General features: G+C 33.4%; 2 protein-coding genes across 2 annotated transcripts; one reads left to right on the top strand and one right to left on the bottom strand.

Annotated features, from left to right (window-relative positions):
- The first annotated feature begins 169 nt into the window (after positions 1-169).
- Positions 170-4,938, top strand: LOC122607887 (zinc transporter ZTP29). The gene is made up of 12 exons (XM_043780961.1): positions 170-420; positions 924-982; positions 1,171-1,263; positions 1,361-1,450; positions 1,534-1,615; positions 2,123-2,178; positions 2,341-2,397; positions 2,566-2,606; positions 2,705-2,772; positions 4,100-4,156; positions 4,252-4,369; positions 4,705-4,938. Exons 1-12 carry the CDS (start codon positions 357-359, stop codon positions 4,748-4,750), a joined length of 831 nt encoding a protein of 276 aa, XP_043636896.1. The 5' UTR covers positions 170-356; the 3' UTR covers positions 4,751-4,938.
- Positions 4,939-7,645: 2,707 nt separating this feature from the next.
- Positions 7,646-10,374, bottom strand: LOC122595994 (zinc finger protein WIP2-like). The gene is made up of 2 exons (XM_043768492.1): positions 9,811-10,374; positions 7,646-8,110 (listed from the first exon to the last, which is right to left on the bottom strand). Exons 1-2 carry the CDS (start codon positions 10,372-10,374, stop codon positions 7,646-7,648), a joined length of 1,029 nt encoding a protein of 342 aa, XP_043624427.1.
- Positions 10,375-13,582: the final 3,208 nt, after the last annotated feature.

Below are 13,582 nucleotides of genomic sequence, written 5' to 3'. Positions count from 1 at the left end.
TATAAAAACATTTGTATAAGATGAGGATGGAACGTATAAACAATTAACAATTATTAATAGTAACATGAAAATAAGGAAGAATACAATGAAAATGAGTTTTGTTATGTTTGGGAGGAATGCGTTAGTTAATGCAGTAAGTTTGGAATAATAAGTAGTGACGCATTCTTTCTTTCGTTCTTTCTAGTTCAATTAAGGAAGGGGGGAAATTGAAAGTGAGGCAACCGGAGACCCACTACTTGCGGTTTCGCACAACCTATACATTATACCTATTGTATCTCACCTTCTTCACCTTGACCTTCACTTTGACCTTTTTCCATCTCCAAAATTGATATTTTTTCTGAAAGAAAACAAAAGTGATGGATTCAGAAGTATTGGTAGCACTTTCCCTCTCCATGGTTGGCGGTTTAAGTACTTCTTTAGGTAAACATTATTTTACTCTATTATTTATTACTGTATCTTGCAATGTTTATTATTATCATTATTCACTACTTTTAGGGTTTAACTGTCAACTGTATTTCATATACCAAATAAATGGAATCTGAAGTCAAAATTAAAAAATGCTTTCTCAATTGTGTTTGCTTCACAAACGGAGGAGGAGGTTTTCCCATCTAGGTTTTTTTTCTTAAACAACGAGTTAGTAGGTAGCATTCGAGACACCAAAGTGACATCCGGTGGGCAGTATGCGGAGTTTTTCCCATCTAGGTCAGGGGAAGGTAAGTCTTTGACTCAAGTTTTACAGGGCCATATGCCGAACCCTTTTCGTGGCCACCCTCAAGATGTTTATTTACCTAGGAAGGTTCGAAACTGAAAAACTCTTGTGAAGATATCAAGACGTTTGACCACTAGGCCGCCGTAGTAACGAGTCTTTACAAATTATGTTTGTTTTCTGGATTCTAATATATATGATATTGCACGCCGATTAGGTGCACTTTTTGTGATTATGACTAAAGCTCCGAACCTGAGGATGCTTGGACTGTTACAGGTAATATACTGATTTGTAATATGCTAATCTGATACTAATATATAAATCAAATTTTCATCTCCGAAAGGCACATATATTCTCATTTGTTTATTGTAACATTTATGTTACTTTCAATGTAACTTTTCGATCAAGGTTTTTGTCGAATGGTATTTTGTTATACTAATAAGATTTAAGACCTTTTGTTGCAGGGCTTTGCTGCAGGCCTTATGCTAAGCATATCTTTCTTCGATTTGGCCCATAACGCTATAAATTCCATTGGATTTCTTAAAGGCAATCTTTGGGTGAGTTTGTTCTTTCTCATATGCAAATATACCTTTTTGAATTATGCACATTGTTTACATATATATGATTTTAGAACTCGGTTTCTTTTTCCTCCAGTTCTTTGGAGGTGTCATTTTCTTTGCCATCATTGCGAATTTCATTCCAGAACCATCACTTGCTCCCACGGCAGATGCGAAAACTAAAAAGGTTAAATCTTCCATTTTCACAGTGAAGATATATGATGTTGAATCTTTATTTGCCAGGGTGTTGACCTTTGTGCCTGATGACAGAAACATGGGGATGAAGGTGGAAAAGATGCCATGAAAAAGCATCGCCGTCAAGTTTTATTTAGCGGAATTATAACAGCAGTAGGTGAGTCTCTAAAGAAACTTTTATATATGAATATAATCAATGCATTGATTATGCCGTTACTTCAAAACTTTTCAAAAAATTGGATCTGATCTTTTTAGTTCTTATCTTCTGTCATTCAAGATCCACTTTCACATTCCAATCTTCATTATTAAATATGTTGTGAAAGTTTCGATCCTGATATTAATAAATGGGTTGTTTTGGGCTTCTTAGATCTCAAACGGGTCAAATGATAACAGATAGCTATTAGGGGAATGGGTTGAAAATTGGCGAAAGTCGATTTTAATGCGTTCAACATCCTTAACCTAGTTTTGTAGTAATATTGAAAAGAAGTGTATGTTGATTAACCAAACTGGCCTGTTCCATTTTCACCTGTACTAAAAGCTTACCCTTATGACCTCATACCTGACCCACTCATCTTGCAACCTCTGTTAAATTTTGAATGCTCTCAAGATAGTTTTTTTACTGTCCCTTTCTTACTGGATGACTCATTTATCTGATTAATTACAGGCATAAGCTTACACAATTTTCCAGAAGGAATGGCTGTTTTCCTTGGTTCACTCAAGGTAAATCGATTTGATTTGAATTTCTAAATCGAGACAGTTTTGTATCAAGTTCATAGCAGCTGAATGACCATTTTGCTTTCCTTGAACATGGGACTTTCATGTTACTTGATTCCTTTGTTAAAATGTTTCGTCTGTGATGATTGTTTTTTTCTTCTTTCATAGGGTCTTCGTGTCGGCCTTAACTTAGCCTTGGCCATCGCTTTGCATAATATTCCAGAGGTAATTTTTTTTTTTTAATCTGTCCACTTTTTTGTTTTATTATTTGGTTGGGGGAAGCGTCAAGCGTGGTTCATTAAGCGTGTTTTTATTGAGTGTTTTAGAGAAATATAACTCATTGTTCCTTGTTGATTAAATTAACTTAAATCTTACTCGCTGCCTTACTGACAGGGTGTTGCTGTTGCACTTCCTGTTTATTTTGCTACGCAAAGGTGAGACTGCTATAACATGAAATATATTAACTGTTAAAGTAGTGTTTCAATCTCATTAAATTTTGATAAAAACCTCCAAATCGATGTGTTTACTTCAGCAAATGGCAGGCGTTTAAACTAGCAACGGTTTCTGGCCTTGCTGAGCCTTTGGGTGTCATTATTGTAGGTATGAATTGTTCAAAAGCATTTGACTGTTTAGTAAATACCTTATTTACTTGTTTTCATCTCTATCAGAATTATACTCTGTCTGCCCTTGAAGATTGCAACTTTACCATGAAATCATCTATATAAAAATAAAATTCAAGTACTGTATCATTACATATCAGATAAACTGATAGAGGGTCACTTTCAACTGTTTTACTTAAAAACGGGTTGACCAGGGTTACTCCATATATAGTGGGTGAAACAGGTAAAATAAAAATAGCTAAAAGGGAAATGGATCTGGCAGGTTAAAAGTCTTGTGAGGTGTATTGTAATTCATTTAATCTCCTGAATTAGTTTTATAACAACAAATAGATTATTACTGAAATATAGTCATACCCAGCAAACTAATAGTATTTACGCATCCGTTCAAAAAAATTAGAATTTACACAGTAATAGATTTATTTATATTGGACAAAAGATGTTTTTGATCAACCAAGCCACACTTGTTGCTTCCCATACTGAAATAACAGCGATGGCAAACAAACCCGTACCCGATGGGGAAATCCGAAACCCGACATTTTTGGGCCGGGTATGAGGATTATTTTAATTTTTTTAGCAAGTCCGGGTCCGGGGATGGTTTTAAATAAAAACCCGTATACCTGAAACCCACCCCGAACCCGTATACCTGGCCCGTATTATATCACATAAAAATAATACTAATATGCATACATCTAAGCATCTTCGAGTCCACCACTTTCACTGTGAATACGTGTAGTTCATAAATGAAATCTATAAGTAATATATTTATGAAATCTGTTACCTTGCTATATGTGGAGTTTATAAATATGGCTATCTGTTTCTTTTTCTATCAGAATGCACAAATTCATAACATACATCATACTTATGGAGTTATGGAGTTGTACAATGTTAGGTTAACTTATTATGTTATGGTGACTAATCCAGATTTTAAAAAAATATACTTCTAATGGATCTCCGATTACCCTCGGGGAAAACCCATTACCCGACGGTTAGTAAGTAAACGGGGACCCGTCGGGTCCGGGATGGTGATTTTTAATCGGGTCCGGGATTAGCTAAACCCGGCCCGTTGCCATCCCATTCGCCCTTGCAATTTCAAAATCATTGTTATATTCATTGAACTGAGTGAATTTTTTCCTAGTTGGATTATCTTGTTTTGGATGCTTTTTGTTGTAATGGAATGGCCTTTTTATGTATTATCATCATGAGTGAAGCATTAGTTTGTTTATTAAATTGCAAGTTAAAACTCGTATAATTATATGTTATTTAATTACAAGTTACAACCCTTGTGATTATATTTATGCATGCTGCAGCATATCTCTTCCCACAAAACCTAGATCCAGAGATTCTTGAGGGCTTGCTAGGAGCAGGTTCTGAGTTCAAGCTTTTCTTTTCTTTGTGTGTTCAAAAGAAACAATTACCTGTCAAATCTGTTAATTTATGTGGGTTTTCATTGGTTAATCAGTTGGTGGAGTTATGGCCTTTTTGACGCTACATGAGATGCTGCCTTTAGCATTTGATTATGCTGGACAAAAACAAGCCGTCAAGGCGGTCTTCTTTGGAATGGCTTTTATGTCTGCAAGGTAATCTCAGCCATTTAAAACTGAACAGTCAAAGTATGATGAAAGCTTTTGAATGCTATGGTCAAACAATACAATCTTTAATTCTAAACCCATTAAGGTTCTATTTTTCTTAAACAATAAGAGATGAAGAATATAACTGTAGATTCTTTTTATGGAGTTTAACATCAGATCATTTTTCTCAAAATGTGAATAACGTATTTATATTTTGGATCCTCAAGCTTTTGTATTTGACCACAAAAGTCAAAAGGTGTGCTTTAGCATTTCAACAGGTCAATATTCTAGTCAAGTGTGAATGATCCCTCTGATTATACATTGTATTTGTGAATATTTTGCAGCTTGTATTTTCTGGAAATCAGCTTACCCTCAGACGTGGGCTTGTAGATGCAAATTTATTGATTTAGAATGTGTTGATTAAAAATCTTGATTAATTCTTCATTCAGTCCCCTTTGACAATATAAAAAGGTCACAAGTAGAGCAAAAGTATAAACGACGGTGTACATACAAATGCTATCGTTCTTTGTAATTTACATCAAATTTCAGGTTTATTTAAAAATTATGTTGACTTTACACACAATGGTTGCTGGATTGTATATGGTTCTGGTCTTGTAAGCTAATACATGATGCGAATCAAGGTCCTCGATGCATCCATACAAGTCAAGGTCTTTCTTGCACTTAGCGTATCCACACCAAGCTTATGATGTAATATGGGTTTGGTTAGATCTCATAGATATTGAGGAGCTTATCCGTTTAGGCTTAATCTTGTACCCAATTGTTGAAGCTGGTGAGTTTTTAATGTTTTATGATCAAGTGGTTTCAAGTTGAATTCGGGCGAAAATTTTATGGTGATTTTCATGTTCAATATCAAGTGGGTAAAAGCTCGATCAAGTCAAGATTCAAGTTATTTCTTTAATGTTCATCACCTAGTAACTTCAACTTCTATGACCAACAAAAATGTTTTTGCTTACAATTTACGATGACGAACTAATATGTTTTTAAATATTAGTGGTAGTGACCGTTGTCTTTAATACCAGCTAAAAGTCTAAAATATTTAAAGACAACCAGATTGCAATTTTATGGTACGCCTAAAAGTGAATGCCAAACACGAGTTCCAAATCTGTCATAATGAATTAAACTGTTCAATCTATATAAAGTAGATTAACTCTTAGTACTGTTTTTTATGGGTTATGAATTTCAATACCGTCGTCAATGGTGTATATGAGAGTTGTGATGGAGACAACCTATCCTTACTTAAACCAGAATAGAATATGGATCGTTCCATCTCTACCATATCTCATATTTATCATCTGAATATTAAGTACATCGTGGTTGATTATTATACATAAATAATTGGTATCAATCGAAGAAACATATTGTTTTGTTTTGAAAATGACATAACCACCATTTTATTCTATGTTGTAGCTACGGTAGGCTGGTCCAAACGAATATATTAATTAGAAACTATGCTAGACAAACTGAACCTTTCCATTATACTTTCTCGTACATTATACGACTATAAAGACCAATCAATGATTGTCACGTACTCATGCAACTATCTTAAAATCCAGTACAAACTGCACACACTTTGTGGTCCAATTAACTAAATTACAATAAACATATATATATATATATATATATATGATGGTCGTCATTGATTCATCGTTTTCGCAATAGATGTCGTAACATTATCCTGTCAAGTTTTAATTACGCTAGCTTTTTCTAGAGACCTGCAAAAGCCCAGTTGTTCTGTCGGTAAAATGTAACTAAATCTCACAAATTAGTTATTTTTCAAAAATATATTGTTTTACTCAACTTATTTGAGAGTCGACTATATTATGAATAAGTGGGTAAAGTAATTAATACATACGCAAGATTTTGATTATTGGATTATGATAAAACTGATATATATAAATTTTCATGATATACATCGGCTTTTAATTAAGTTAAAATTATCATTTTATTTAGTTTATTTTTCAATATTTTTTTCAGTTGAAGCAGAACTTATATACATACATATATACTAATTTTGTTACACTTACTCTAAACCACGAAATATTAAACATGATCAACCATTATACACACGTCTAATTAAATATCACTCTTAGGTACATTGTTGAGTCAATATCATAATTAAGTATATCAATCACTTCCTAGTTATCTGATAAATGTATGACGCAATATTGATTACATATTCTATATATGAGTGATTTTAAGTTATAATGTTAAATATACAAACAAATTAAGTTTTATGTGTGATGTAGAACAACCAACAAAGAGGGAGAAAGAAAAAAGAGAAAAAAAAATGAGTTGATTTTGATTGCTAGAAAATTTGTTTGTTATTAGTTTGTCAACCCACCACTCTCGAACACCAAATGTAAAAAAAATAAAAATAATGGAGGGAACACTCACCTTGGTACCACAATTAGATACTCATCAACTCACCACGTATGAGTCATATTATGCCGATACAATTCCTCCATCTATTTCTCCACATGATTTGAACACCCCGAAGGATCGATCGAACCCGTGTCTTTACAACTTCACGTGTGAGTCTAGACTTCAAAAGAACTTATTTTATATACCAAACGAAGATCAAACTTGAGATCTTAAATCACCAAGTACTTCCCTACTAATAACCCAACTCGTTGTTATTCAAACACTAAATGTATATATCACCTTAGAAAAACATATATAATAGAAATCTCATAACATAGATCAAGTAAAAACAAAAATCACCTGCAGCCGGTTGTCATTCAAGGTTAAGTTTCTTTTATAGTATTTACTAGATTTAGGAATCAAGTATTAATCTATTGCATATGTATCATATATATATATATATATATCACTTAATATTTTAGGTGTCCTCTTAAATTCATATGACTCCAATAAAAGGATTGAGAGAAAAAGTGCACATGCATTTGCCAGATGAATTTAGTATCAACTTCTCAATGCAACCTTGAAACATGAAACACCAATGCACATTGACCTCTTTCCCCATCCTTATATCTACCAACATTAAACTCTAGTATATAGTACTACAAACACCAATACATTTAATTCATAACTTGTACTCCAAATATTAAAACAGGAATTTACAAATCTTGATTATCTAGAATTGAAGCTCTTCATGAAATCATAAACAACATTAATTCATAGTAGCTAGCTAGCAAATATATATATAATAATAATAAAAGGGTACGTCTTTCCAATATATGATCTTGATATATATAATCTATATATATATATAGATATTTTTTATTAAGCATGCATCGCCACTAGCTAATTAATACACGATTCATTTTCTTGATGATCAATCTCAGAATTCGCAGCTTCTTCTTCTTCTTCTTCCAACTCAAAGCAGGACTCGTCATCGATCCCATAAGCTGAATGCCCATTTCCAAATGCCTTAATGTGATCTTTCAAGGACCTCTTGTGCTTAAAATCCGATCCACAACTACAATACCAAAGCTTCCCGCAATTCTTCTCGTGGGTTCGCCAATCACCTCTAACTGCAAAAGCCTTGCCGCATTTCCTGCACATAAAGGGTTTGATCCCGTGTTTTCTCTTGTAATGTGTCTGGAGGGTTCTGAAATCTTTGAGAGGTTTAGCACGCGGGTGGTCAATGTTGTTATGGCACCTCGGTGCACAGCAGTAGCATGGTAGCCTTAGCATGGCTGTTGGTTGTATTCCCCTCAGGGATTCCGGGCCTCTCCTGTATTGAGATCCATGCCCCCACATATGCATCTGTACGTACGTATTAGACCAATAATTATATGCAATTAATCAAAAATATTAGGCGACTCCCTAGCTAGCTAGCAATGAAGCAAACATAAACATATATATAATGACTTCAAGGAAATGTAATTGTAAAATTCTGGAACCATTTTATATATATTCAAAAATGATGCTTGAATGTTCATTGATAAAACTGAAAACCTTTTTTAGCAATTAAACTAGGTTAATTAATTTAATCTCTACTGCTTAATTTGCATGCTGGCCGGCCTCTTAATTAAAATTCAACACGTACTGTTGAGGATTTGAACAGTTGAGAAGTGAATTAAGGAATGAACAACCACAATGTCATAGCTAGCTACACCCCCTTTTTGACATTTTATGTAATTATTATCTGTAGAGTCTTCTTGGATCCGTTAGGTTCTCCAAATTGAGAGCTACTGTTCATAAAACAACAAAAATACACCCTCCATGGTATAGTACTAAATATAAAATCAAACATAAGAAGACAAACATATACTTACTTGAAAAACAGTACAGAAAGGACTTAAAACTCTGTGTGTATTTAAATTTGATATCTCTTCAACTTAATTAGGAAAGAAAAGAAAATCATAATTACTATATATAAAATAAGTCTAAATAAAAAAAGGTGGGGACTTGTATGTAGATTAAACCTGGGTGAGTGGTCAGAGAACTAAGATAGATCATGATCAGAAGAAGGCTTTTCTTTTTTCTTTTATTAATACTGTTCTTGTTTGGTTATGAATGAAGATATATATAATACGGAGTAATAAATATATATATATCTGGAATGAATCAGAGATGATGAATACATACAACTACCAATGAAATCAGAGAAAAAGAAAAAGAAACCAGACTTCAAGGAACAAAAAGCATAATATATATATACTTGTCTTGTTCAATCAAATATAAAGTAGATCGAGACTTATTTCTCTCTTTCTTTGGAAGCACAGTAGCCAGTACTACTACTGCTGACTAATCTTGGATCATTATGACAGTTGGACCAAAATACTTGATTTGTTCAAGATCTCTCTTTATTATGTGTTGTTAACCACTTAACCTGATGCATAACTGTATATATAATCAATCAACATATATATGAAAGGTGAACAAATAACGGAAAACTTAACCCTAGCTAGCTAGCCTTAATTTATATATAGACTGTGATGAGTCGATCTTTGTCTCGTATGTACGCATCATTTGTGAAACTTTTTCTTGGCCACCAGCCATTAACACGTTTATCTAGTGAACCTAAAGCCTCCTGTGAGTATATCACGTAACTACGACTATCTAGGACACGCACCTTGATATATATACGCTTGTGGATGAAAGAAAACGTGATTTTTCATTATAGTATATGATGGTGGTGATACTTCATTAATTTGATAAGGTTATATCTTTAATTAGATCTGAATAAGAAGAAATCTTGTAATATATATCTTTAATACTCGTAATATATAGTTTATACGCCTAAATACCCTTTGACACCTATGGTAGTAATTCTTTGCTCCGCCGCCAGCACCTTGCTAGCTAGAACAGTTATTTATCTAATTAATTGTTCACACTGTCGTTCAAAATTCAGTATTTTTTTTAATTTTTCCTTCACAAAAAAAAAAAAAAAGGAAAGGAAAGGAAAGAGCACAATTTAAAGAAAAAAACTTAGAAAATGATAGTAATTGTAGTAGTAATACCTGCATGTTATTGTATCTGTTGAAAGTTTTGAAACAAAGAGGGCAAGAAAACTGAGTTGGGCCGATGAGAATTTGAGATGGAGTTGGGATCCAATACTGGCCCTTGTTGAGTGTGCTTGTTAGGAAATAGCCATTATTATTGTCCTTATTTGTTGTACCATCTTCCATCTCCACTTGTTTATTATCCATTTCATCACTAGTAGTATTGGTTGAGAGTCTTGAAATCAGATCAGCTTCTTCAGAAAGATTGTGGTTTGGGAGGCCAAGATGTAAGGCCACAGTCACACTACTTTCATTATGATCATCATCATCATCAGAAATTAGTAGCTTATTGCAATTGCTATTATTGTAGTGATCGTCAATTTCCATGAACTGATGATCATGGTTAAGCTTTCTTGTTGGGCTAAAACTTAAAAGAGGAAGAGCTTCTCTAAGAGGTGGAGAAGGAGGTGATGAAAGTAATTGTTGATCATAAGTTGATGATTGTGAAGAAGAAGAAAGAGAGTTTTTATTAAGATTGAACCATGATCCATTGTAGTATGAGGAATATGGATAATTACTCATTATTGATTATTGTAGTAGAACTACTGATGAAGAAGCTAGCTAAGAAATTACACTACAAAGATCAAACTTATGCAGAGAAAGTGATAACACATACACACACAAAGAGAGAGAAGATATGGACCAAAAAGGTGAAAAAGGTAAAAGACTGAACAACAACACCAATGAAGCTTGTTCTATAGGCCCCAACATTTATCTCTCACTTAGATATCCCTGATGTGTGTTAATAATAATAGTAATTATTATATATTATTGGTTCTCTCTCTAGCTACCATGTTTCTCTCATGTTTAGTCACACCACAGGGAGGGCTAGTAATATCTTGTCCCTCTATATTTTTCTCTAGTCCGAAAAAAGTAGGCATCATATCCATATATACTAATAAACAGTTGATTACACTTGATATTGTTACGTTTTATTTTAATCCTAATACCCCAGTGAAAAAAGTAGCTACCTAGGCATCATATCCAATGTACGTACTAGCTAGTGGTAATTAAAGTGGTCGACAAACATCAAAAGAGACTTGGGTTCGAACCTCTCAATATATAGGTAAAACACCATGGCCTTAAGATGACTAGAGAATAATATATATGGAAAATGATTAATCTTCCTAAAAAATAACCTAAAAATCCTCTTAAAACCTTAAAAAGGTGACATGTGTTATTCACTAATTCTCTTTTCTAATCTTGCCCCCTAAGTTTTTCACATGTCGTCATCTAATAGTTAGAAGGATTTTTAAGCTAGTTTGTTAAGAGGAATAATCATTTCCTTATATATAGCTCGACTATCGGTTAATTAAACCGCATACATCAAAGCCAAAGGCTCAACTCTATATCCCAAATAGCTTACTCCGTTTTATAAGTTTCTTTATGTATATATAATTATTTCAAATTGTTATGATATGACGTTTTTGATGATACTAACGACTAATTACATAAAGCGCCTTCAGTTAAATGAATAGCTTACAACTTTTTAAGTAATTTAACACATAGTCGTCACATATTTGAGAAACGTTCATCATCAGACCGCACCCCCTTCCCCGGGGGTGCATACGTATAGTAAATATATAGATAGGTACATCATCTAGATTTTATCATACTTTGAATTGAAGATGAACCAAGTGTACTAGAAAAGTTGATCGATGAAAATTAAGCATATACAATTACTCAATTAGTAGTCATACATATATATATAAAAAGCAACATGTGAAATTGTGAATGGAAAACAATTGGCCGGTGGGTAGATTGTGGGTGTATGAAATGAAATGAAGTGACCAAAAAGACAAGTTCATGAAATTAGGGTAAATAGTTGTCTCCCATTATATATATAAAAAAAAAAAATGCAATCCTCCAAAAAAACACACCAAAATAAGAGACAGTGTGTGCGTGTATCCCTGTGTCCTTTCCTACATACTGTTCCTCGGGAACCAAATACTTTCCCAAGTACTTTCTTTAAACCCGGCCCGGCAGTGCGCTTTGAAGAGCGAGCTATGGTCGCCTATCTTACATCGATCGATCATGCCTCCCCTCCCTTCCAAAACACACACACACACACCTCTTCCATTTTAACTTCATCATCATCATATTATAATATAAATATATTACATGCACATGAAAACCAGTAAACCACTACTGTTTCATTCGTCACAATCTCACAGTCACAGTGTTACAGAAGGCAGCTGCTGCCTGTATGTGAATATATGTTGTGTATGTTCATTGTAATAGTACAATACAATTGGTCTTGTCTTTAATTGAATTTTCCACTTTTTTGACTAGGGTTTTCTTTTCTGTTTTTATTGAATTTGAATTGGACAACTCTTTTTTTTTTTTAACAATTTTGCTGCAAGGGTGTTTGGATCTACTTATTTTTGGTTTACAATTTTGTATTTATTCACGTAAATGGATTATTATTGCCACATAAAATAATCAATGTGTATCACAAATATACTGTATCACAATATACAAGGTTTATAGAATATTGTAACCGTAATACAATCCATATATTTGGTAGATTTATTGATTCTTGTGATCCAATATCAACTCTCTCTTTTTTATGTCACGTGTAAAGATTGATCTTTTTGAAATTAAGGCCTGAAATATAATCTTATAAGCGTTCTATATACGAACACAATAAAAATAACGCTTATTAGTTATATAGCTAGCAAAAACTCGATAAAGAAGGTAACTGGGATATCCATATTTTGCTCCCAGCAAAACGAAGCATCATGTATTGGATGTCGTGATCTAAATGTTTCTCTTTATAATTTAATTTTACAATTAACAAACATTAAATAAATGATTAGGGTTACCCGGCCAAATTAATCACCTCGATCTTCATGATTAACTAGCTGACATCCTCAACTTTGGTACGCCCACCTTAAAATCAAATCCTAGCTACTCTCTAAACTTCCAAAGGGTTTGTTCTCTAATCTTAGTGAGTATAACGTAGCTAAGACCCTAAAATCATATTTACATTTGGCATGATTCGAATATCCACAAATCCTGAAAGAAACCACAAATGTAAAACTCCGACCATTAGTATAGAAAAGTATTTCTGTACAACAAATAATGGGTTACAATAACCGAACGGTGTGATAATATAATTTATGCACGTTTATATGATAAAAAAAATATATAGTAATTGGTTGGTGACCAATTGTAAGGTTTTTGACTTTGGAATAATCCATCTGGGTTCAAGTGTCACTTTTTACATTTGTAAGGGTAGGAGTTTTTTTAGAGTCCTAATTTTCAGACATATTTGTAATTTAGGACTAGAAAGTAGAATAAAATATCGTTTAAAAAAATAAATAGTGAGTATAGTCATCCGAACCAAACTAAACCAAACATTTTTCAGCGGATACACTAGAATTCCTCATTTTATTTCACTCCCATTAATTGCTCTTCAATGCATTGAGTTATCCGAACCAAACTAAACCCAACATTTTTCAATACCTGTTGTACGTAAAAAGAAAAACCATATGTAATCAATGGATTCATGGCCGACTCCTTGGATGTATGTGGTTTAATTTGATGAGAGCTAATAATTGATGGAAAAAGACGCGAGCGGCAAACCGTGACTTTACCCATCACAAATGAAAAACTCTGTCGGACTCATCCACGTGCCACATCCCTAACTACTATTAACTTCGTCCATTCTGTTAATTTGTTTTAATCCTCATATATAGTCGATCTCTTTATTATTGTGTCTGGATAG

Source organism: Erigeron canadensis, chromosome 1 (assembly GCF_010389155.1).
Source record: "Erigeron canadensis isolate Cc75 chromosome 1, C_canadensis_v1, whole genome shotgun sequence".
Lineage (NCBI taxonomy): Eukaryota > Viridiplantae > Streptophyta > Magnoliopsida > Asterales > Asteraceae > Erigeron > Erigeron canadensis.
This window is presented reverse-complemented; position numbering and strand designations above follow the sequence as displayed.

Coding starts and splice junctions, on each gene's coding strand:
- LOC122607887 (XM_043780961.1), top strand. CDS start 357: ATGGATTCAGAAGTATTGGTAGCACTTTCCCTCTCCATGGTTGGCGGT. Junction 983..1,170: donor GGATGCTTGGACTGTTACAG/GTAATATACTGA, acceptor CTTTTGTTGCAG/GGCTTTGCTGCAGGCCTTAT. Junction 1,451..1,533: donor CAGATGCGAAAACTAAAAAG/GTTAAATCTTCC, acceptor GCCTGATGACAG/AAACATGGGGATGAAGGTGG.
- LOC122595994 (XM_043768492.1), bottom strand. CDS start 10,374: ATGAGTAATTATCCATATTCCTCATACTACAATGGATCATGGTTCAAT. Junction 8,111..9,810: donor ACAGATACAATAACATGCAG/GTATTACTACTA, acceptor ACGTACGTACAG/ATGCATATGTGGGGGCATGG.